Source organism: Macrosteles quadrilineatus, unplaced genomic scaffold (genome assembly GCF_028750875.1).
Source record: "Macrosteles quadrilineatus isolate MER2022 unplaced genomic scaffold, UCM_ALF_1.0 Scaffold_7__1_contigs__length_78375512, whole genome shotgun sequence".
In the NCBI taxonomy this organism is placed as follows: Eukaryota; Metazoa; Arthropoda; class Insecta; order Hemiptera; family Cicadellidae; genus Macrosteles; species Macrosteles quadrilineatus.
In genome coordinates this window covers 41,543,698-41,570,027 of record NW_026542600.1, presented here as the reverse complement: position 1 = coordinate 41,570,027, position 26,330 = coordinate 41,543,698, and the positions used below count along the sequence as shown (strand labels likewise).

The following is a 26,330-nucleotide window of genomic DNA, read 5'->3' as shown; positions in this document are numbered from 1 at the left end:
CACGATCGCCGGTCAGGCAGATGCCGCCATACACGAATTGTGTCCACGAGCCTAAACGTGCTTCTGTTTGATGATACCAGTGATCCTAGAAATTGCAGTCTGATTGAGAAGACTGACCACCATCCAGTGGATTTGCAACTACATCACCTGCTACAAGTACTTTTACCAATTGAAAATTTTGAGTACCTTGTAACATTAGGTGCAAGTGTTTGGCTACGTAACCTTCTAAATCAAATTAATTTTGTAGGTTTGATGTAGATCATTTACGGTCACGTAACTCGTCTTTGGGATATACGTGCGAATGAACGCCCTAGTGGCGGGATCACTCTTGCAACGTAAAAGGTGCGCACCTTTTACGTTGCAAGAGTGATCCCGCCACTAGGGCGTTCATTCGCACGTATATCCCAAAGACGAGTTACGTGACCGTAAATGATCTACATCAAACCTACAAAATTAATTTGATTTAGAAGGTTACGTAGCCAAACACTTGCACCTAATGTTACAAGGTACTCAAAATTTTCAATTGGTAAAAGTACTTGTAGCAGGTGATGTAGTTGCAAATCCACTGGATGGTGGTCAGTCTTCTCAATCAGACTGCAATTTCTAGGATCACTGGTATCATCAAACAGAAGCACGTTTAGGCTCGTGGACACAATTCGTGTATGGCGGCATCTGCCTGACCGGCGATCGTGAGGGTTCCCACAGCGTTAAGCTTTATGTGGTTGATAGCTGCAATTAAGATCAGCGTTGCCCTACGTCTCTTAACCCGGATACGCGTGATATTGTTCCCGTTCTGACTAGCGCTCAATTACAGGTTATCATTTTAGAAGGTAAATGGGGACGAACCCCTTGCCAATTTAAGAATTACATTCACTCAGAATGTATCTTTTAAATCTCAATACCAAATCCCGACCTCTCCGAGCATCGGAATCGTCACACATACCGTCTCGGGTGTGACCGATCCATGTGTAGTGTGTGGTTTGAGGATTCAAAATTCGATTGAGCCTGCGCTAAGTCAAATACGACTATCCGCCTTTAAGGATAGAAGTGTGCTCTGTTGTTTCGACTTTGTTTAGTCTCTTCAGTGGTAGATAGGTCCGAAGACCACTACCAGACAACAGTAAGTGTGTTTTGCGTGGAACTTGTTCATTGCGAGATTCCAGCATTCACTGGGCAGTACGAGCGTTCGACTCGCTTTTACAAACTCTGTGTGACAGTGGAAGAATTTAGCAATCCACAATGTCAAGAGTGCCCTACTTTTCAAGATTTCACAGAGACTATATACATTGATTAATTAATTATACCTCAATTAAGTTTAAAATGACTTTGATTAGTCGTATCGAAATTCAGAAATGTCTACTAGAGACAGCTGAAGTTGGGTTCCAGATTCCAGGAACCAATCAGCAAGTGATGACAGATTTCAGTCATCCAAAGGCACTGGACGTGAAAACAAATAAACATCAAAATTGATGAGTCCGTCCACAATAATTTAAGAACAATGAGTAATACTCAGGTGTGCCTGGTCAACTCTAAGTTGACAATTTCATCTTTTCAGAATTTAGAAACATCAAAATTCAAAATTTCAGTTGGACGATGAAAAATTTAATTCGTCCTTAACATATTACATATTATTATTTCAATCTGTCGTGCACTAAAGTGTGCACCTGATGAGGTATGGGCTGTTTAGCCCTGAGACCGAAACAGATGATACCGTTATGCGTTTAATCGCACCTTTTACGTTGCAAGAGTGATCCCGCCACTAGGGCGTTCATTCGCACGTATATCCCAAAGACGAGTTACGTGACCGTAAATGATCTACATCAAACCTACAAAATTAATTTGATTTAGAAGGTTACGTAGCCAAACACTTGCACCTAATGTTACAAGGTACTCAAAATTTTCAATTGGTAAAAGTACTTGTAGCAGGTGATGTAGTTGCAAATCCACTGGATGGTGGTCAGTCTTCTCAATCAGACTGCAATTTCTAGGATCACTGGTATCATCAAACAGAAGCACGTTTAGGCTCGTGGACACAATTCGTGTATGGCGGCATCTGCCTGACCGGCGATCGTGAGGGTTCCCACAGCGTTAAGCTTTATGTGGTTGATAGCTGCAATTAAGATCAGCGTTGCCCTACGTCTCTTAACCCGGATACGCGTGATATTGTTCCCGTTCTGACTAGCGCTCAATTACAGGTTATCATTTTAGAAGGTAAATGGGGACGAACCCCTTGCCAATTTAAGAATTACATTCACTCAGAATGTATCTTTTAAATCTCAATACCAAATCCCGACCTCTCCGAGCATCGGAATCGTCACACATACCGTCTCGGGTGTGACCGATCCATGTGTAGTGTGTGGTTTGAGGATTCAAAATTCGATTGAGCCTGCGCTAAGTCAAATACGACTATCCGCCTTTAAGGATAGAAGTGTGCTCTGTTGTTTCGACTTTGTTTAGTCTCTTCAGTGGTAGATAGGTCCGAAGACCACTACCAGACAACAGTAAGTGTGTTTTGCGTGGAACTTGTTCATTGCGAGATTCCAGCATTCACTGGGCAGTACGAGCGTTCGACTCGCTTTTACAAACTCTGTGTGACAGTGGAAGAATTTAGCAATCCACAATGTCAAGAGTGCCCTACTTTTCAAGATTTCACAGAGACTATATACATTGATTAATTAATTATACCTCAATTAAGTTTAAAATGACTTTGATTAGTCGTATCGAAATTCAGAAATGTCTACTAGAGACAGCTGAAGTTGGGTTCCAGATTCCAGGAACCAATCAGCAAGTGATGACAGATTTCAGTCATCCAAAGGCACTGGACGTGAAAACAAATAAACATCAAAATTGATGAGTCCGTCCACAATAATTTAAGAACAATGAGTAATACTCAGGTGTGCCTGGTCAACTCTAAGTTGACAATTTCATCTTTTCAGAATTTAGAAACATCAAAATTCAAAATTTCAGTTGGACGATGAAAAATTTAATTCGTCCTTAACATATTACATATTATTATTTCAATCTGTCGTGCACTAAAGTGTGCACCTGATGAGGTATGGGCTGTTTAGCCCTGAGACCGAAACAGATGATACCGTTATGCGTTTAATCGCACCTTTTACGTTGCAAGAGTGATCCCGCCACTAGGGCGTTCATTCGCACGTATATCCCAAAGACGAGTTACGTGACCGTAAATGATCTACATCAAACCTACAAAATTAATTTGATTTAGAAGGTTACGTAGCCAAACACTTGCACCTAATGTTACAAGGTACTCAAAATTTTCAATTGGTAAAAGTACTTGTAGCAGGTGATGTAGTTGCAAATCCACTGGATGGTGGTCAGTCTTCTCAATCAGACTGCAATTTCTAGGATCACTGGTATCATCAAACAGAAGCACGTTTAGGCTCGTGGACACAATTCGTGTATGGCGGCATCTGCCTGACCGGCGATCGTGAGGGTTCCCACAGCGTTAAGCTTTATGTGGTTGATAGCTGCAATTAAGATCAGCGTTGCCCTACGTCTCTTAACCCGGATACGCGTGATATTGTTCCCGTTCTGACTAGCGCTCAATTACAGGTTATCATTTTAGAAGGTAAATGGGGACGAACCCCTTGCCAATTTAAGAATTACATTCACTCAGAATGTATCTTTTAAATCTCAATACCAAATCCCGACCTCTCCGAGCATCGGAATCGTCACACATACCGTCTCGGGTGTGACCGATCCATGTGTAGTGTGTGGTTTGAGGATTCAAAATTCGATTGAGCCTGCGCTAAGTCAAATACGACTATCCGCCTTTAAGGATAGAAGTGTGCTCTGTTGTTTCGACTTTGTTTAGTCTCTTCAGTGGTAGATAGGTCCGAAGACCACTACCAGACAACAGTAAGTGTGTTTTGCGTGGAACTTGTTCATTGCGAGATTCCAGCATTCACTGGGCAGTACGAGCGTTCGACTCGCTTTTACAAACTCTGTGTGACAGTGGAAGAATTTAGCAATCCACAATGTCAAGAGTGCCCTACTTTTCAAGATTTCACAGAGACTATATACATTGATTAATTAATTATACCTCAATTAAGTTTAAAATGACTTTGATTAGTCGTATCGAAATTCAGAAATGTCTACTAGAGACAGCTGAAGTTGGGTTCCAGATTCCAGGAACCAATCAGCAAGTGATGACAGATTTCAGTCATCCAAAGGCACTGGACGTGAAAACAAATAAACATCAAAATTGATGAGTCCGTCCACAATAATTTAAGAACAATGAGTAATACATAGGTTTGCTGCTACAAGGAAACTAATAAAGTGTTTTTTTTTTTAGTAAAATATTAATAGCTTGGTATAAAATAAATAAAATTGCCAATTTTAATCAAAATATATCCATTAACAAGCAAAAACAAACATTTTACAATATTCTCCATAAGAATAACATGGGAAAATTTAATTAACAATTTTTTGAATTTTATCCGTTACCAATTACGGTACAAAAACACTTTTGTATACTAAATTATTTGTTTTTTTAAGCTCTTTAAAAAGGTCTAGAGAAAAATTGGAAATTTTGTGTTTTGAGGGTCAAAAATGAGAAAACCCCATTTTCACCCCCTAAAACCCCCTGTAAAACCCCGTTCCCATGGTTTGATCATGCTGGTTCGCGAACTCATTCAAGTTTATCCGGTCTCACACCTTTAAACCGAATTTCATCAAAATCGGACAAAAATTACTCAAGTTATCGTGTTCACGGACACACATATCTAATTAACTATACAGCCCGATGTGTAACTCACTCACTGATCAGGTATACTAATGTTTACCCACTTCTAGAATAGCTACGGGGTTGAAACTTGGCACGATTTTAGGTATTGTTCTTAAACCACTAAGAAAATTGCCAAAAGTCACATTTTAAAATTTTAACCCCCCTAAAAAAATTCAAAATGGCGGATTTTTGAAAAGTGTGAAAAAGGCGTTTTTTTAAAACGTTTATTGTTCTTAAACTGTTCGTCTAATCAAAAAACGGAACACACTTACAGTATTTAGAATTAAACGAGCTACAATTTTATAATATAAAGTTTCTTTCTATCTCCACCCCTTCCCCCCAATATTTCGCTCTAAACACAAACTTTTGGAATTTTTCATCATGTTTTTTTGTTCAAACGTCCGTCGCGGCTCAACCGTAGGTCTGATCAAGAAACGGATAGCACCTACATATCTTTACCTTTGACGATCTACAACTTTGTGATTTAAAATCTTTTTCCATCTTCACTCCTTTACCCCCAAATTCATGCTTAAACTTGAAATTTTGCCATTTTTCCTTGTTTTTGGGGGGGTTGGCTGCCCTGGAGTAGGTTAAAATCCGTTTTGGGTATGTTTGACCTATTACTTGTTTTTAAATATGCCTAAAGTTCATCCTTAACCAATTTCGGAATTTTCACTCACCCTAATTAACCCTCAAAATTGGGGGGATAATTTTAGTTAAAATAAAAAATCCCGATTTTGAAGATTCTCGTCAATTAAAAATTATATAAACGCAAGATTATATATAAACAAACAAATGCTTTGTATACAAAATTTTATGGTGTAAATTTTGTTCTATGGCGCCTTTTACCTATCTCTACTCCAACCCCCTCAAAAAAACCCCCATTTCGATAGTTATGTCCTTGGAATTTAGGAATAAGCCTACTTACACACTCATTAGCGCTAGAACATTGAAATCTTTAGCAGTGTTGGTATTCGGTCCAAATTACCTTAAATATGATTAAAATCGTTATTTTCTCATTTTAAACCCCCCCTTATGGTTTAAAATATTCCCCATGTTAATCAAATAGAGAATTAGCATGCGAAGAATAAGATGGCATTTCAAGCCTTTTTAAGGTCTTAGTAAAAATTAGTAAGTTATTCATGGTCGTAAGTCATTTGAAAAATAAAAAAGAGGCCAATCTCATCTTATACACCCCCAAACCTACAACATCCCCCTAAAAAAACGCAAATCTCATGTAAAACTGTTTCTCGTCGTTCTAGATATTTTTAATTTGTGTAGGTTTAATGTTGTGAAACGGTAGTTTTGTTTTTAGTTACAACCAAGTTGGAAGTCGTTGTTTATGTCACCCACCCCCCATAACCCCTCTTGCAGAAACTGTACAAGTGGCAATAATAATAACGTTTATAATAAAAGTAAACGATTTTTTTATGTTTTTATTACAACAGCGTGGCTCTTCTAGATGTGCTAGGGAGTTAAAATTTTGCAAACTTGTAGTTCTTGGGCCCAAACCCCCGGAAAAATCCAAAAAGTAGCATTTTCAAATTTTAACCCCCCCCCCCCCCCGAAATTAAGGGTTTCCCCCCATGTTATTCTTATGGGGAATAACTTTAAAAATTGCCGACTTTCGTGTGCCCGTCTGAACCACTTAGAAACGTGCTAGAGACTTCAAATTTGCGTAGTATTGAAGTATGAGATCTTACATTACCGGTGGAATTTGCAAAAGTCCCATTTTCAAATTTTAACCCACCGAAAAATCCAAAATGGCGGACCTCTGAAAACGACAAAACACGTTTTTTTCAAAGGGCTATAGCTCAAAAACGGTAAGAGCTAGAAAAGATTTGAAAGAATCTTGCGAACGGGAATTAAATTTTATACAAAACCCTCTTTGGCGTTTTCCAAAAATCGCACTCCTTCGGCCTCAAAAAACGCCCTACTTTCAAAATTTGGTAAATTTCTTTCAAAAGTTTTCCGGTTTTCGCTATTTTTTCATATTTAAATCATTATTTTTTGCAGATATTATTAATGCTCTGTATTCTCCTTAATTTACTTTAAATTTTACTCATTTAATGTTTTTTTATCTTTACTCCTTAACCCCCAAAACTTAGGTTTAATAACAAAATTTAAAGGGTTTTTACCACTTTTACAAGCCCCATGTTATTCTTATGGAGAATAACATTGAAAAATGCCTACTTTGGTATGCTCATCTGAACCACTTATAAACGTGCTAGAGACTTGAAACTTGGTATTAATGTAGTAGGGGATCTTATATAACGGTGAAATTTGCAAAAGTCCGATTTTAAAATTTTAACCTCGCCAAAAACCCAAAATGGCGGACCTCTGAAAACGATAAAACACGTTTTTTTCAAACGGATATAGCTCGAAAACAGTAAGAGCTAGAAAAGATTTGAATGAATCTTTATGAACAGGAATTAAATTTTCTACAAAACCCTCAAAGGCGTTTTCCGAAAATCACACTCCTTCGGCTTCAAAAAACGCCCTACTTTCAAAATTTGGTAAATTTCTTTCAATTTTTTACCGGTTTTCACTATTTTTTCATACTTAAATCATTCCTTTTTGCCTTGTATTATTATTGCCTTGAATTCTCCTTCTTTAACTTTAAATTTTACTTATGACATGAGTTTTCGTAACTTCACTCCTTGACCCCAAAAACTTAATTTTAATGTTAAAATTTGAAAGTTTTTACGAGCCCCATGTTATTCTTATGGAAGATAACATTGAAATTTAATGACTTTGTTATGGTCATCCGAATCGTTTAGAAACGTACTAGAGACTTGTAATTTTGTAGTATTGTAGTATGGGATGATAAGCTAAGGGTGAAATTTGCAAAAATCACATTTTAAATTTTTTACCTCCCCAAAAATCCAAAATGGCGGACATCTAAAAACGATAAAACACTGAAAGTTGCCGTCTTTGGTATGCTCATCTGAACTGTTTAGAAAGGTGCTAGAGACTTGAAACTTGGTAGTATTGTATTATGGGATCTTACATTAACGGTGAATCTTGCAAAAGTCCCATTTTCAAATTTTAACCCCCCAAAAATCCAATATGGCGGACCTCTGAAAACGACAATACACGTTTTCTTTCAAAGGGCTATAGCTCGAAAACGGTAAGAGCTAGAAAAGATTTGAAAGTATCTTTACGAACATGAATTAAATTTTCTACAAAACACTCTTTAGCGTTTTACGGAAATCGCACACCTTCAACTAAAAAAAATGCCCTAGGGTCAATCCATATCAAGTGATCCAATGAGAGTTGCTTGACCATTTTTAATATTTTTTATTTTTTTATATATTGTTCCCTCATGTTTTGGAAGTTCAAAAATGATTTTATAAAATTTTTATCCCTTCCAATTTTTTTGTAGTGGCCATTTTTGTCTTGCAGCGCACGGTGATTTTTGAGTTTGCAGACGTTAACGCTAACGAACATATATTTTTACCTACTTAAGTTACACAAATGCAACCAAATTCACTTTGTTCATCATATTCCCATCTTTAATTTTGGTTATGATCATAATCTGCCTAATTTGTACCCATATGGGTGAAAAAAATGTTTAAAAACAAGCAACGGAACGAAATGAATTTCACTTTTTGAAGCCTATTTTTTCCATGAAGGGTTTGTAAATTACTGATAATATTTTTTATTCAATTACATATACTAGTGTACTCTATGTAGCTAGAGTTATAACACTGATATATGTTTCCTTTAATTTTGGCAATTTTTTAAAAATATAGATTTTTCAATTTTCGTAAAGTTTGGAGCTTAATATCTCTGATGGGACATGGGATAAAAATTTGATTTTTTCACAGGATGTTCTTCTGTGTATAAGGAAACTACAGTAAAAGATTTATCATTGATATTTTACTGTGGTTAAAGTTATGAATTTTTGGAAACGGTAAAAAAACGCATGTTGTTTAGTGCAGTTTTTACTCGTCTACAGGTTGAATACTGTATTTTCTCACATTAAAAAGCAAAACAATTTACCTGTTTTTAAATTTTAAATAAATTTAGAATTCTTAAGATTTATAACTATATTAGGATTTAAAAATAATAAATAATTTATGAGGCTTGTTGTGATAGAATAATATTCTGTTTCTGAGAAAAGCAATCATCATTAAAGATTGATAGTACGAAAAGAACAGTTTATGACAGCAGATAAGGAATAGGACTCCATACAACAAAAGACAACTGATAAGACAACTGATAAAGAGCAGTATTATTGTTTTATGACAGCAGATAAGGAATATGACTCCACACAACAACAAAAGACAACTGATAAGACAACTGATAAAGAGCAGTATTATTGTTTTGATTGTTGTTTGATTACTCTGCATGTCTGTATAGGAGACCTTATCTCAAATACATCAGTCAGTGCCATGCTTCGTTGTAGTGTGGATGGATTTTACTCAGACTAAAATAATTATATTTTCATGTGTTTTTAAAAGTGTTTTTTAAGCGTTTGTAATGAATCAATTTTGTTCTATTGGTGAAATAGTGGGTGAAGAATGCCACAAAATCGTTTATGGTTTAGTTTTGAAAGATTTGAAGGAGTTGAACAGTTTTAGTGAAACCCAGCAAGAGTTATTGAAAAGAAGAGTAGGTAATCAGGTTACCACTGTTTGTGAGTACCATGAAAAGAAGTTTATTTATAAGTATAATCATATCTATGGTAAATACTGTTCTGACCCATTAAAATGTCACAAGAAACCTATAAATAAAGGTTTGAGGGAGATCAAAATAGAACATTTATCACTAACTAAAATCAAAAATGATCTTAATTTAGTTCCTGGAAAGTCACTCTGCCCAAATTGCTATACAAAAATCTTTATTTTACCATCAGAATCTACAGAAGATAAATTTGCTGAATGTCAGGACGATTACGTTCCTCCAACAGAAGTTTTGGAACATGTGGACATTGCTTGCTCTGTTTTGGGAGTCTCTCCAGCTTCCAAAATACGAAAACTGAGTGATGCCAAGAGACCAATTGCTATAGATTCCAAAGTAAATCGAATATCCAAAACACTTAAAATAAATTTAGAATTGTATTTTGACAAGGGACCAAGTACATCTAATACAGAGGAAGTGTTAGAACAGACTGAGGTTTCAAGGGCAGATTATTTGGATTTAATTACTAAATTAAAAGCAAAGTGTTTGATCTCAACCAAAGAAGAAAAAGTAAAAATAATCAGTTTACTACCTGATACCTGGTCACGACAAAAGATTTGTAGCGAATTTAAAGTTTCCGATCGATTGGTTAGATTAACAAGGCAATTAGTAAAAGAAGAAGGAATCTTGCCCGTGCTTGGGAAGAAGAAGGGAGTAGGTGTTTCTCAAGAAACTGTTATTAAGGTACAAGCTTTTTTTGAAAGTGAAGAAAATAGCAGGATGTGTCCTGGAAAAAAAGATTGTACTAACGTAGTTGTAGAAGGAAAGAAAATAACAAAACAAAAGCGTTTAGTTTTATCAAACCTTAACGAACTATTTGTTGCTTTTAAAGCTGCTCATCCCGAATGTAAAATAGGTCGATCTAAATTTTGTGAATTACGACCTAAATGGTGCATTTTGGCAGGGGCGTCCGGCACACACTCTGTGTGTGTCTGTGTTTACCACCAAAATGTAAAATTAATGATCGATGGTGCAAGATTAAACGTTGACTACAAAGATTTACTGGAGCTCCTAGTATGTGATATTAACAGTTATGACTGTATGTTAAGTTTGTGTGATAAGTGCCCAGGACAACAAAGTATAATCGATATTTTTCATGAATCTGAAGAGGACATGCCAGATCATATTCAGTTCAAACAATGGGTGACAACGGACCGTGCTGAAATGATAACAATTTTGAAACCACAGGAAGAGTATTTTGAATCATTAACTGAGAAACTTGAAAACCTGAAAAGCCACCACTATATTTCCAAAATACAAAGCAAATTCTTAAAAGAAAAGAAAGAGAATCTTTTGGAAACTGAATGTTTAATACTGGCAGATTTCGCTGAGAACTTCACATTTTTGGTCTAAGATGAAATTCAGGGGTACCACTGGGTTAATGATCAGGCGACTGTACATCCGTTCGTGGTTTACTTCAAAGATGAAGATGGTAAGATTAAAAGTCACTCGATTTGCATTTTAAGTGACTATTTAGAGCATAGCACACAAGTTGTACATGTTTTTCAATCATATGTAATTAATTTAATTAAAGAAAACTTGCCTAGAGTTGAAAAGGTCATTTACTTTTCTGACGGAAGTGGTTCCCAGTATAAAAATAAGAAAAACTTTTCAAATCTCTGCAACCACAAAAAGGACTTTGAATTAGATGCTGAGTGGCACTTTTTTGCCTCCTGCCATGGCAAAAATGCATGCGATGGAATTGGGGGAACAACAAAACGTGAAGTTAGTAAGGCCAGTTTACAAAGAACCTCAACAGATCAGATTCTAAGTGTAGAGAAGATGTACGAATTTTGCAAACAGAACATCAAAGGGATAAACTATTTTCTTGTCCGGAAAGAAGAAATTCTGACACACATCGAAGAACTTAAAACCAGATTTGAAAACTGTATACAAGTCAAGGGAACGAGGGGTTATCATAAATTTTATGGGGTTTCAGAGAACACAATAAGGTGCTTTATAACATCAAAAAGTGACATTTACGAAGACCATTGCATATGCAAAATTGTACCATTGACCCTAGAAACTGACGACTTGGTGGCTTGTGTATACGATGGGCAGTGGTGGTTGGCACAAATTGAACAATTAAGTTTGGAAAATAGTGATGTGTATGTGCACTTTTACCATCCTGCTGGACCAAGAACAACTTTTAGACAGTCTGATAGTGACAAAGTTTGGGTACCTATTAACAACATTTTAAGAAAACTGTCATTTCAAGAACTCAAAACGGCAACTGGAAGAGTATATAATATATCTCAAAAACTGTCTGATGAAATAAGCATTCTTCTTAATGCTCATTCCAACTAGGAAAACATGAAATAAATGTAAGTCCTTTTAAATTTTTAATGATTAGTTTGTTGTAACGCATAACACATAATAAAATTGTTGTTCTATTTTTTGTGGGTTTCTTTACATTTTAAAACCAAATATTTAGCCTAATTATATAATATTAGCCAGCAATATGTAAGCCCTACTTGTAGGCCTACAGTTAAAAACATTCAATTACTGAAGCACAATACAATTATGAATCTTTAAAGGCCCTTAATTGAATAGTTTTTACCAAAGTATTTATATGATTAATACCGTCACTGAAAGGGGCATTTATACGATTTTAAATTTTTTTAAAATAAAATTTCTAATAATATTTGTTATGTTTATAATGTTATAGTTAAAGGGGTAAAGTATTTGTTATATATTTAAAAGTGGTAAATTGTCTGCCCTTTGAAGCAATAAAGGTCAGTATTTAACCTGTAGACAAGTCGCTACTACACCAAAAACTATGCAATTTCTTGCCGTATCCAAAAATTCATAACTTTTACCACAGTCAAATATCAATGATAAATCTTTTACTGTAGTTTCCTCATATACAGAAGAACATCCTGTGAAAAAATCAAATTTTTATCCCATGTCCCATCAGAGATATTAAGCTCCAAACTTTACGAAAATTGAAAAATCTATATTTTTAAAAAATTGCCAAAATTAAAGGACACATATATCAGTGTTATTACTCTAGCTACATGGAGTACACTAGTATATGTAATTGAATAAAAAATATTATCAGTAATTTACAAACCCTTCATGGAAAAAATAGGCTTCAAAAAGTAAAATTTATTTCGTTCCGTTGCTTGTTTTTAAACATTTTTTTCACCCATATGGGTACAAATTAGGCAGATTATGATCATAACCAAAATTAAAGATGGGAATATGATGAACAAAGTGAATTTGGTTGCATTTGTGTAACTTAAGTAGTTAAAAATATATGTTCGTTTACGTTAACGTCTGCAAACTCAAAAATCACCGTGCGCTGCAAGACAAAAATGGCCGCTACAAAAAAATTGGAAGGGATAAAATTTTTATAAAATCATTTTTGAACTTTCAAAACATAAGGGAACAATATGTAAAAAAATTAAAAATGGTCCAGCAACCAAATTATTTTTTATTGGATCACTTGATATGGATTGACCCCCTACTATTAATATTTGGTAAATTTTAATATTTTTTTTTACTATTTCCGCTACTTTTCCCAATCTAATTAAATTCTTTTCAAATATTATTAATATTTTGTATTTACTCTGGTTTACTTAGGGTTTTATCCTCCTACCGTATTTACAACCCCCCCCCCCCCCCCAATATTAAATCCTCCACAATGGGGGACTGGGGCTGGACTCTAATCTACTAATGACGACTAACAGCTAGGGGGCCTGGGGGCGGAGCCCCCAGCGAGCCAAAGGCGAGTCTAAATACTATACAACCGCATATGTAACTCACTCACGGAAGATACTAATTCTAGACCACTTCTAGAAGTGCTAGAGAGTTGAAATTTGGCACGATTGTCGGTCTTGGTACCAAACCCCCGGGAAAATTCCAAAAAGTCACATTTTTTTATTTTAACCCCCCCTTATTCAAGAATCCCCCCCCCCCAATGCTATTCTTATGGGAAATAACATTGAAAAATGCCGACTTTGGTGTGCCCATCTGAACGGTTTAGAAACGTGCTAGAGACTTCAAATTTCGGTAGTATTGTACTTTTGGATCTTAAATTAACGGTAAATGTTGCAAAAGTCCCATTTTCAAATTTTAACCCACCCAAAAATCCAAAATGGCGGACCTCTGAAAACGAAAAAACACGTTTTTTTCAAAGGGATATAGCTCGAAAACAGTAAGAGCTAGAAAAGATTTGAAAGTATATCCAGGAACAGGAATTAAATTTTATACAAAACCTTCTTAGGCGTTTTCCAAAAGTCGCACTCCTTCAGCTTCAAAAAACGCCCTACTTTCAAAATTTGGTAAATTTTTATTACATTTTTACCGGTTTTCGCTATGTTTTCATACTTAAATAATTTTTTTTTAAAAATTATTATTGCTTTGTATTCTCCTTACTTTACTTTAAATTTTACTCATTACATGTTTTTTCGTAACTTTACTCCTTGACTCCCAAAACTTAATTTTAATCTCAAAATTTGAAGGTTTTTTGCCACTTTTACGAGCCCCGTGTTATTCTTATGGAGAATAAGATTGAAATATAATGACTTTGGGTATGGTCATATGAATCGTTTAGAAATGTGCTAGAGACTTGTAATTTGGTAGTATTGTAGTAAGGGATCATAAGCTAATGGTGAAATTTTCAAAAGTCACATTTTCAAATGTTAACCCCCCCAAAAATCCAAAATGGCGGACCTCTGAAAACGATAAAACACGTTTTTTTCAAACGGATTTAGCACGAAAACAGTAAGAGCTAGAAAAGATTTGAAAGTATATCCAGGAACAGGAATTAAATTTTCTACAAAACCCTCGTCGGTGTTTTCCGAAAATCGCACTCTTTCGGGTTCAAAAAACTCCCTACTTTCAAAATTTGGTAAATTTCTTTCAACTTTTTTCCGGTTTTCGCTATTTTTTCATACTTAAATCATTCCTTTTTGCAAATATTATTATTGCTTTGTATTCTCCTTACTTTACTTTAAATTTTACTCATTACATGTTTTTTCGTAACTTTACTCCTTAACCCCCAAAACTTAATTTTAATCTCAAAATTTGAAGGTTTTTTGCCACTTTTACGAGCCCCATGTTATTCTTATGGAGAATAAGATTTAAATTTAATGACTTTGGTATGGTCATATGAATCGTTTAGAAACGTGCTAGAGACTTGGAATTTGGTAGTATTGTAGTAAGGGAGCTAATGGTGAAATTTTCAAAAGTCCCATTTTCAAATGTAAACCATCCTAAATATCCAAAATGGCGGACCTCTAAAAACGACAAAATACTTTTTTTTTATCGCCTGTAGCTCGAAAACGGTAAGAGATAGAAAAGATTTGAAAGGATTTTCATGAACGGGAATCAAGTTTTCTACAAAATCCTATAAGGCGTTTTCCGAAAATCGCACTCCTTGCCTTGCCTTACTTTACTTTAAATTTTACTCATTACATGTTTTTTCGTAACTTTACTCCATGGCCCCCAAAACTCAATTTTAATGTCAAAATTTGAAATTTTTTACGAGCCCCATGTTATTCTTATGCAGAATAACATTGAATTTTATTGACTTTGGTATGCTCATCCTCTAGCACTTATAAACGTGCTAGAGACTTGATACTTGGTAGTATTGTAGTATGGGATCTTATATTACCGGTAAAATTTGCAAAAGTCCCATTTTCAAATTTTAACCACCCTAAAAATCCAAAATGGCGGATCTCTAAAAACGACAAAACACGTTTTTTTTTTCAAATGGCTTTAGCAAAGTGTTTTCTAGATTAGGTGGAAATATGAAATTTGGCACGATTTTAGGTATTGTGCCCAATAAGAAAAGTTAAATTTTACAAATAAACCCCCCCCCCCCAAATATTTAATCCTCCCCCCTAATGTTATTCTTACAGGTGCATAAGTCTAAATCACGTTTACCCATTTCTAGATTAACTGGATATCTGAAATTTGGCATGATTGTAGATCTTGCGCCCTTTCTGAAAAGTCACATTTTACAAATATAACTCCCCCCCCCCCACGAAATATAGAATCCCCCCAAAAGTTATTCCTACAGGTGCATCGGTCTAAATCAATTTTACCCACTTCTAGATTAGCTAAAGATCTGAAATTTGGCTCAATTGTAGGTCCTGCGCCATGGCCTATTTGTATTTACCCCCGACCAAAAAAGGGGGCCTGGGGGCGGAGCCCCCAGCGAGCCAAAGGCGAGTATATATATATATAGGCCTATATATACATCTATAAAAATTTGAACGAATGGTGTTTTTGGCCTCTGGGGACATCAAAATAAAAAAGTAAATCGGTCCCGGGCCTAGGTCTTACCATGCCACCTACGGTAATAGCTACTTCCCTGTAGGGAAATTCGCTAAAAATAGAGGAATCAAATCAAATCAAATCAAAACATCTTTATTTTCCTTACATGTACATGGGTACAAAAATAGTGTCAAGTATAAAGTACTAAACTAGCTTAGATATAAATACATTTTAAGTATGAATATTTATTCAATGAGTTCCTCCATTGTATAAGGCGCCTTTCCTATTAAATGTTTTTTTTAAATTTAGATTTAAATAATTTATAATTTGATTCCTCCCTTATAGAGGCAGGCAATTTCCTTAGAATTTGTGATCCAGCAAAAGTCGTTTTTTTTTTTTAGAATTCCAGCTTATAGGTTGAAGTTACAATATTGTTTATGTCTTGTATTGTAGCTATGTGGCACAACTGGCTCATATTTTATGCTGTCTCTTTTAGCTATACACGCTATTTCAAAAGTATACGCTGCTAAAACTGTTAAAATATTTAGATTTTTAAAGTGAGATTTAACTGATTCATCTTTTTTAAGGTGTAACATAGTTCGAATGGCCTTTTCTTGCATGATTAGAATTGTATTTAAATTTTTAATGGTAGTTGCCCCATATAGTCCAATGCCATAGGTAGTTTATGTGAGAATGAATATGGGCAAAATATATTTTTTTGAGTGCATCTAAATTGCACAAATAAGACATTCTTTTCAATGCGTACACTCCAGAATTAAGCTTTTTTAATAATTTGTCAACGTGTTTATTCCAACTTAGGTGCTCATCTACATAGAGACCTAAAAGTTTGGCTTCAGAAAGTTGTTCTATTGATTCTGAATCAATGATCAAATTGGGTTCAAGTTTCTGTTTTCTTTGTTTAGTCGAAAAGGACATGAAGTTTGTTTTTGTTGTATTGAGATTCAAATTATTATTTTTTAGAAATTGTTGTATATTATACAATTCTACAAAGGCCGAAAATTCCAACTCATCTTTACTTTTCCCCGCCACTGTTAAATTTGAGTCATCTGCATATAAACAAATCTTACTCTTTTGAGGATTAACAATACTTTTAGGCAATTCTTTTATATAACATAAAAACAAAATTGGTCCCAAAATTGAACCCTGTGGCACCCCCCACTTAATTCTACGTTTATGAGAGTTAAATGTAGTTAAATAATTGTTTTTGTTTGATTTTATTTCAACAAATTGCATCCGACCATCCAAATAAGATTGAAACCATTTTAAGGGGACTCCCATTATTCCAAGACTTTCCAGTTTCTCTAGCAAAATTGAATGACAAACACTATCAAATGCTTTAGAGAGATCCATGTATATCCCTAGAACATTTTCACCGTTTTCAATTGATTCTACGATGGACTCAATGAAGTCAGTAGCTGCTGTTATTACTGATCTTCCATTTCTGAAACCATGTTGAGCATTATCAAATAACTTATTTGCTTCAAGATAATCTACCAATCTAATGTACATTGCTTTCTCATATACTTTTGATACAGCAAGGAGCAATGAAACAGGTCTATAGTTAGATATTTCAGTAACCTCGTTTTTTTTATGTAATGGAATTACCTTTGCAATTTTTAGTTGATGTGGAAATAAGCCAGACACAAAAGAGGAATTCACCAAATGTACAAGTGGCTTTACTAAAAGGTTCCCTACATATTTTAATAATTTAGTTGGTATATCATCATAACCACTAGACATTTTATTCTTAAGTGAACCAATAATTCTTTCCATTTCCTTATCATCTACAGGAGTGCACTTAAATATCCTACTTTCAAAAAGCCCTTTTGCTTTATTTACATCGTTAACTTTCTTAGTTGTTCCTCCACTTTTATCTAGAGGTTGCCTAACACTAAAGTTATCTACCACATCTATAAAGTAATTATTAAACATGTTTGCAACATAAGTAGGATTTTCAATTAGTTCATCATTCAGTCGACTAAGACTAATATTCTCTGAGTAAGTGTTTTTTTTTTAAACTTCATTATTAATTATTCTCCATGTGGTTTTGTTAATGTTACTCGAATTATGAATTTGGAAATCAAAAAACTTCTTTTTACTCTCAGTAATTTTTTATTTAATATTTTTTTTCTTTTATTTAGTTTAGAGAAAGTACATTTATTTATTTATTTATTATTATTTATTATTATTATTATTATTATTTATTATTATTATTATTATTTATTTATTATAATTATTTTTTTATTATTATTTATTTATTATTATTTATTTATTTATTAGGAACAAATCTCTTTCAAAAATCTTTTCAAAAATGTGTCGGGGAGGGTCCCCTAATGAATATATATGATAGGTGAGAATAAAATCACCCTGCCGCTCTGGGTGGGTGGTTAGAAGGGAGAGGTAAATGCCCCAATTTGCGGTTTTTTGCTTATAACTTGAAAACGGCGTGTCATAGCTTAAATTGTTCAGTGTAAAAGTTAAAGCTAATTAAATTTCCTACAACTTTGATCATAAACATTATTAGTGAAAAACGCACAGTTTCAGAGATATCCGCGCTCAATTTTTTCTCCTTCCTTGTTATTTTTCAGAAATATTGTCTGAAAGAACAGAGGCGGCGTTTAGGGGGGGCCAGGGGGGGGGCAGCTGACCCCCCACTTTCTTAAGGAATATTTATCAAATTATAACATAGGCCATAGGCCTATTTTTTAAAACTAATTAGTAGTTTTAACTAGTAGTAAGTAAGTTAAATTGACTAGCTACCCTCATACAGAATACAAATAAAACGTTGAGTGCGGCATACATTCAAACAGGCACTCGCCAATGGCGGCGAGGTTCGGGCAAAGCCCAGGCGCCTGGCGTTCAGGGGGGGGGCAGCTGCCCCCCCACTTTCTTAAGGAATATTTATCAAATTATAACATAGGCCATAGGCCTATTTTTTATAACTAATTAGTAGTTTTAACTAGTAGTAAGTAAGTTAAATTGAATAGCTACCCTCATACAAATGCCTAACAAAATTAACAATAAATAACGTCTAGTATACTATTACAGAATACTAATAAAACGTTGAGTGCGGCATACATTCAAACAGGCACTCGCCAATGGCGACGAGGTTCGGGCAAAGCCCAGGCGCGCCACCGAATCAGAGAACGCAATTGGCAATCAAATATTTCAGTCTGACGAATAACAAAAGAGCATTACAATCCAACAATCAAAATCAGCTGGTTTTTTTAAAACAAAGTTTAACACCCAGCTGATCAGATGTTAGCTGATTAGCCCTCCAAGTGTCTTTTTTTAATAGTTAGGCCTACCTGAAAATGTGGCTTGTAGCCTACTAACTGTTTAAAAGGGGAGGAGGGAAAATGCGGATAAGGAAAATGATTCTTTGAACTAGAACCAAAATTCACATCACAACAGTTTTATTAATAACAGTTACCGAAACAAAGATTTAATACTATAATGTCCATGGTCTGGCTCCTTTTGTTTTGGACGAGAGGGTCCATCTTCTTTCTCTAAACCTGGTGTCATATGGAACTGATAATCACTATCGAGGACATCGCCATCATCCAATTTTTGGTTGGACTAAATATCGGCTATTGATGTGAGAGTGTGGTTCATATATTATTCTTTATCTTCCTCTCTCATCAGAACGGGCATTCTGTTTTAACAGTTTTCTTTCATACACTGCTACAATCTTTAGTACATTTACAAAAATCAAGTCCAAAATTTTCCGTGGGGCAGTTGTATAAAGCAAGAGAACTTTCTTTCCAACAAGAAAAACAAGACTAGGCTGATTGAGCTACTGGTCAGAGCTAGACTGCAAGAGGGATAGTACCGCCACAGGTGACGCTGATCGTCATGTGTGGACTGAACAAGGCAACATCTCATTCCTCTGCAGTTGTTGTTGGGGAGGATGTGGATCTAATTGTCCTGCTTGCTGCAGCACTAACACCACTTGACAAAATTGTCTATTCCCTCAAGCCAACTCAAACACCTCAAGGGTAACTGTGAAACAAAATTGTTCTCCTCCAAACAACTGCAGAAGCTTCCCTTCATCAAATGTATACTTTTTCTGCATGGATTCTTGGGGTGTGACACCACCAGTGCCATAGCTGGCAAGGGTAAGCGATCTATTCTCGAAGCTTTCCAAACCCAAACAGAAAAATTTGAGACTATTTCCCAAGCTTTTTACGACCCATTTTCAAGCCGGGCTGCCATAACCAAAGCTGGAGAGGACATGTTCCTCATTTTGTATCGCGCCCCCCACATAAATGGGACCTAGAACAACATCGCTACACTCATTTGTTAAATATTCTGCTAAAGCCAGAAGTAATTTATCAACCTTGCCTCCAACAAAAGGTGCAGCTCAGCAGCACTCACTGAGAGTATATTTACAAACTCAACAGTGGCTTGATAATGTGTCGCTTAATCCTCAACAATGGGGTTGTGTTTGAGATGAAAGTGGAGTTCTCAACCCGATCAAAACCGTAGACCCTCCTGCTCCTGCCAGCATCCAAGAATCTATCTTCTGTTGCTGCTCTACCGGATGTGGATGCAGGAAAGCCGGCATCCACTGTTACCAAATATGTACCTGCGAGGGTGCTTGCCTGAACCATGCAACAATCTCTCTACAATGTCACAGAAAACATACTACTATAACCCAGAATGCCAACCGCATGGTAAAAAGCATTAAGTGTTTTGAGAGAGCTTTGCCTGTCAATCGTAGGCAGCGCCACCAGCGTTGCCATTGGCATTCTGGGTTATAGTAGTATGTTTTCTGTGACAATGTGAAGATGATGAGGAAGAAGACAGTGAAAAAGAATAAGATCAATCTTTATCATAATATGAATTTTTGATGTATTTCTCAGTGGCAAGAACTAGAATATTTAATTAAAGAACTAATGTTACCTTAGCCTATGTTCTTGCAAGAACAAAGGCTAAGGTAAAATTAGTTCTATAATGAAATATGAATTTATTTGGTAAGTTTTAATTGTTTTAACTTGGATCATATAATAATTACATAATCTTTTTATTTTAACACATTGTTATTTACATAACTATTACCAGTTTTTACCTTAAATATATTAATGTTTGGCCCAAACAATTATAAGAAACCACATAAATCGTGCAATGATAAAAAAAAGACTTTGCAACTATTTGTGTAATTCACGATTTTCTCTTTAATCTTAAAAATGCTGTAACTTTTGACCTACATTATATGTATTTACATATTTGTATATATTATTGAAGTAAATATAATTCTCTCCAACTTTCTTTCAGTAAATATTTCTGAAAAATAACAAGGAAGGAGAAAAAAATAACATTTTAACGAAAAATGTCCAGTGAAAATCTTTTTTTCGAACATTATATCTTTTTGAGCGCGGATATCTCTGAAACTATGCGTTTTTTACTATTAATGTATATGTTCAAAGTTGTAGGAAATTTAATTAGCTTTAACTTTTACACTGAACAATTTAAGCTCCGACACGCCGTTTTCAAGTTATAAGCAAAAAACTGCAAATTAAGGCATTTACCCCTCTCATCTCCCCCCACCCCCCACCACCAAGAGCGGCAGGGTGATTTTATTCTCACCTGGTTCATCGGCATGGTAGGTTTTTATCGACGCTTCATCCCCAATGTTGCTGAATTGGCGGCTCCTCTCAATGAGCTTCGGAAGAAGGGCGCCAAGTTTGTCTGGGGTGAAGCGCAGCAGACGTCTTTTGACCTTCTCAAGTAGGCTATCATGCAGCCCCCTGTTTTGGCAATGCCGGACTTCAATCAAAACTTTGTCCTGCAAACTGATGCTTCCTCCGTCGCAATTGTGGCTGTGTTGTCACAAGAGGTGGATGGTATTAGGCAGCCAATTGCGTATGCCTCACGCACTTTGAATTCCTGCGAAAAGAAAAGCGCTTCTGTGTATGAACTCGAGTGTTTGGCTGTCGTGTTTGGAGTCAATAAATTCAGACGCTTTTTGGAGCACAAAGAGTTTTTATTGGAAACCGACAACCAGGCACTCTCGTGGCTTCTTGCACATCCACACCAGCTTGGGAAAATTGGTCGTTGGGTTGTCCAAATATCGTCCCTTAAGTTCCAAGTGCAACACGTTCGAGGCACACAGAATGTGATTGCGGACACACTATCTAGGATGAACCATTCACCCGACGATCATCCTTCTGATCAAGAGCAACCGGGTTGTGCCGTGCTCTTGGAGTTTCCACTCTCTTTCTCTGATTTTATTCACCATCAGCTGAAGGATCCTGAGCTGGCAAAGATTATTGGTGAGCTTCAAAATGGGGGAGCCCACCCCCCATATTTTCTGTCCCAGGGTGCCCTTTGCTGTCGTGCTCGGCAGCGAGGTAAACCTAAAGTTGTGCTGCCTAGTCTTCTAATCCCTATGGTCTATGAGTATTTTCATTCTTCTCCTGTGGGTGGGCATCTAGGTATCCACAAGACCATTGCGAAGGTTAGGGAAATGTTCATCTGGAAGGGTATGGATCGGGACCTTGCTGCTAGGGTGCGTTCTTGTCAAAAGTGCTCGCTAAGCAAGCCCGCTCAAAACACACAAGTTTGGTTTGTTATCATCTGAGGTGGCGGAAAGACCTTTGGAGAAGGTTTTCATTGACTATGTAGGGCCTCTCCCGCGTAGCAAGTCAGGAAATAAGTTCCTACTTGTTTGTGTGGATGCCTTCTCCAAGTTTTGTTGGCTTTTTCCCTTAAGGAATGCCACTGCACAGCTCACCGTGCAGGTACTTTGAACGCACCTTTTCCAACAATTCGGAATACCCGCCATCATTGTTTCCGACAACGGAACACAGTTTGTTTCCCATCTGTTCAAAAGAATGTGCTTTGGGCACGGAATCCGCCATGTGACTACTTCCCCTTACTATCCACAGCCTTCTCATGCTGAAAGGTTCAATCGCAATCTTCGCTCCGCTCTAATAGCTTTCCATGCTGACAGGCAGACCACCTGGGATCAGGAACTCCCCTGGCTTCAGTTTGCTTTCAATACTGCTCACCATGAGAGCCACAAGGCGGTCCCTTTCGAGCTGTTTCTAGGCTATCCGCCTAACAACCCGTTAGCGAATGTGTGGGGAATTGGCGACCTTCTGCCACCTCCTGGTGCGGCTGATGTCAAGGCAACTTGGCAAGCGGCCAGGAGAAACTTGATCAGAGCTAGGGAATTGGTCCGGAGGAAGCACAATCGTGGTAGAATAGACAACCCTTTCCAGGTGGGGGATTTGGTGTTTTGTAAAGCTCATCCGGCCAGTTCGGCTGTGGACAAGAGAGCTGCAAAGTTGTGTCATCGGTGGTCAGGTCCCCACCGCATCCTGAGGTTTTTGACGCCTGTCACGGCGGAGCTAGGAGATCCACGGACTGGAAAAGTGTTCCGGAGGGCGCACATTTCTCATCTCAAGCCCTTCCGCGGAACTCTTCCTCTGGGCAATTTTCTTTTCTCTTGTGTCTGGGTGGGAAGTGCACTGGGCCAGAGAACCTGATCACTTCTTCTGTCCCCTGTGTTCTGCGAAGGAATTTCCCTCACAAAATTTTCTAGCTCTGGCCAGAGCAATCCCTGGGGGTGAGTTTTCCCCTCAGTTTGGAAGTCCCTTGGCGTTCCCCACCACAGACACCTGAGTTGTCTTTCGTGTCAATTTCTCTTCAGGAAGTGGGGGAGAGGCTTGTTTGTTTGTCCCTTTGGAGAGAAGTGTCCTCTTTTGGAGGGGGGGGGGGGGGGGGGGTTGAGCCGTGACTACTTTCCACCGGCGAATGTCACGACTCATAATCAACGCTCAAAGTGTTTTTTGTATAGTTGTTTAGTTGTTCACCTTGTTTGTTTTTTTTTGGTGGGCCGCCCCTTGGGCCTGCACATGGATTCACGCTTCCAAGTCGTTGGCCTGGGTGCAGGCACGAGGGCGTGGTTCAGTTGTTAGTTTTCTTTTATCACTACCTTCAAAACGAGGGGTCACTCAATGAGGCTTAACATTTAAAATTTTTGATTTTCCCCAAAATTCCCCCATTTTAGGTTTGGGAACCAAGTAGCAATTAGGCTCAAAAAGTACTTCATAACATGCCATAAAGGTGTGTAGATTTTAGTTTTCCTACTGTGAGCCGTTACAAAATTTGAAGGGGGTCTCCAGACTTGGAAAGCTGTAAGATAAATTTAACTTCTTAGAATTTCAATTGGCTGCCATTTTTTATTGGATAGAGATAGAGACCTCTAGTTTGCGTTGTTGGTGGTCACTCGATGGTCTTACCTTTTGAAATTTTTGAGTTTCCCTCAAAATCCCTCATTTTGGGGATGTACACCAAGTGGCGGTTATGCCCAAAAAGTACTTCATAACATGCCGTGAAGGTGTGCCGAGTTTAGTTTTTCTAGTATGGGATGTAAAAAAATTAACAGGGTGTCTCCAGACTTTTTACTAACCCTGTATATGGCCTTGTTACAAACCACACATAACCAAAAACTTTTTTATATCTAATCAGAGGTTACAATTCATCTTTACTCTGAAATGTTTGTTTATATTTACATTATCGGTTATAAATCTCTCGGGAGCAGAAAATGTACCTCTAAACCTCTGCTCTTTGAATAAACTGTCAAATTAAAGTATTTACAGCTGATTTCAATTGATTATTTGACTATTTACATTCTTCCAAAATGTAAACATTGAAACTTTGGAAGCCCATGGGACGTAGTCCAATGGAAATATGAAAATAAATGATTTAATATTGCATTGTCATCCATTTGTGAGCTAAGTTTCATGCTTCAAGTCTCTAGCTCATCGGGAAATTAGTTTAAAATCGATTGCAACATTTTTACCGGACAAGAAAGGTAGCTAATAAAATTGTTTTAAAATGGCAAACATCCCTGACTATCACAAGAACATTGTTACCATCACCCAAAATCACGGCAAAACCGTTAACGTCTCTCGCTACGGTATCATAGGGACATCATCATTGTCATCCGCAAGCATGGCAAATTAATAATTGTAGAAAATAAAAATAATTTTTTGTTTTAAAAGAGTTTTTTTGTACTAAACACTGTAGCCCATTATTTTTTCTGCGTCCTAGTGGTAAATCCGTCACTGATTCCGCCACGGAACTGAGCCTACACATTTTGTATATACCTATTATTTATTATTGCTACTTAATTATGCTGGGTTAGGTTGGATTGTTTTACTCGGTTTACTCAGGCGAAACATTGATATCCGACTCCATCAGATTATCGAACAAATAAAGGTATCAATTCGATGGATAGCCAACTTAAACTCAAACGTTGTAACAATTGATAATACAATGCAGTAGCATATCAAGGTTTTGCCAAGTTACTCTATGAATGAAGCTGCATTGATATGATTATTAGAAGTACAGTTGAACCTCGTTTGTACGAACCTCGATAAAACGAATTCCTCGATAAGACAAATTTTTTTAAATCCCCTTGACACTTTCATATAGGTCAATGATAAAAACACCTCTATACAACGTAGTAATTAAGTTTAAAACCTCCATAAGATGAATTTGTTTGTGACATGGGGTAGGACTGATTAACCTCTATACAACGAATATTCTTAGCACAAAACCTCTACAAGACGAACGTGACCTCTATAAGACAAATTTATCATAATCGTAAACTCCATAGTACGTAGTTTTCAAAACAAATAGAAGCTCGTCTCAACATGAAACCCCCACCCATCCCTCCTCCTTCCTCAGTCATTGTTTGGAGAAACCTTGGAGCGAGGAGAAACCTCTATAAGAAGAATAACAGCAGCATTAAACCTCGATAAAACGACCCTCTTTATTAAGAATACCTCTATAGTACGAATTTTTCCCGTACCCCTTGAAATTCGTCTTATAGAGGTTCAACTGTACCTACTGTAGTTATTAGTATTATTGAAGTCATAGACTGACACGATTGAAAACACCGATAATTTGTATGACATGCTACTTGTTGGATGTTCAAGTATCACTGGTAACTTTAATCAGGCTGGTTTAAAATATTTAATTTATAATGTACAATATTATGGAGAAACCTGACTCTGGCATCTTAGCCTTATTAAAAATCTCATGGTCTGGTCCTTACCCAAAAAAGTGTGTGGAACTGCAAGTTATCTGATGCTAATTTTTGCATTTTGAATAATTCATGTTAATTTATTTAGATATGTATACTCTTGAGAATTGATGATATTTTCTGTTTCTATAGAGCTAAAACAATGATCAAAACAAAAGGGCTTCAACTATCCTATGACAAAAGGAAGAAAATGCAAGAGGAAATCAAGTTGGCCAAACAACTCACCCGAAATGCTTTAGATGAACGAAAGAAACAAAAAGAAGAGCTTAGAGAGAGACGTAAAACAAATATAAAAAGAAGGCAAGAAAATGAAAGGAAAGCGGAGATAGTGCAAGTGGTAAGTTCACATTAAAATAAGATCAAATAATAATTTAGTCATATTACCAGAATAATCCTGTTTAGCGATCCACAGCAACAATCGAAAGAAAAATTATAACTTTGCTCTCAATACAAGTACCTAAAAATTAGGGATGGATGAGATTGTATTTTTAGTTCGAGACGAGTCGGGATTTTTTATTTCTCATAAAATTTCGAGACGGGATTTCCCTTCTCATACATAACGAGAAATGCACGTTCGACATTTTTACC

At 36.4% G+C, this 26,330-nt stretch overlaps 1 protein-coding gene across 1 annotated transcript in view; it reads left to right on the top strand.

The window, feature by feature from the left end:
• LOC128998582 (coiled-coil domain-containing protein 86) overlaps positions 1–26,330 on the top strand; it is a 52,041-nt gene that overhangs the window by 7,797 nt on the left and 17,914 nt on the right. Inside the window, exon 2 of the mRNA XM_054424783.1 lies at positions 25,875–26,079. Coding sequence (XP_054280758.1) covers positions 25,875–26,079 — 205 coding nt within the window. The remainder of the gene's footprint in view (positions 1–25,874; positions 26,080–26,330) is intronic.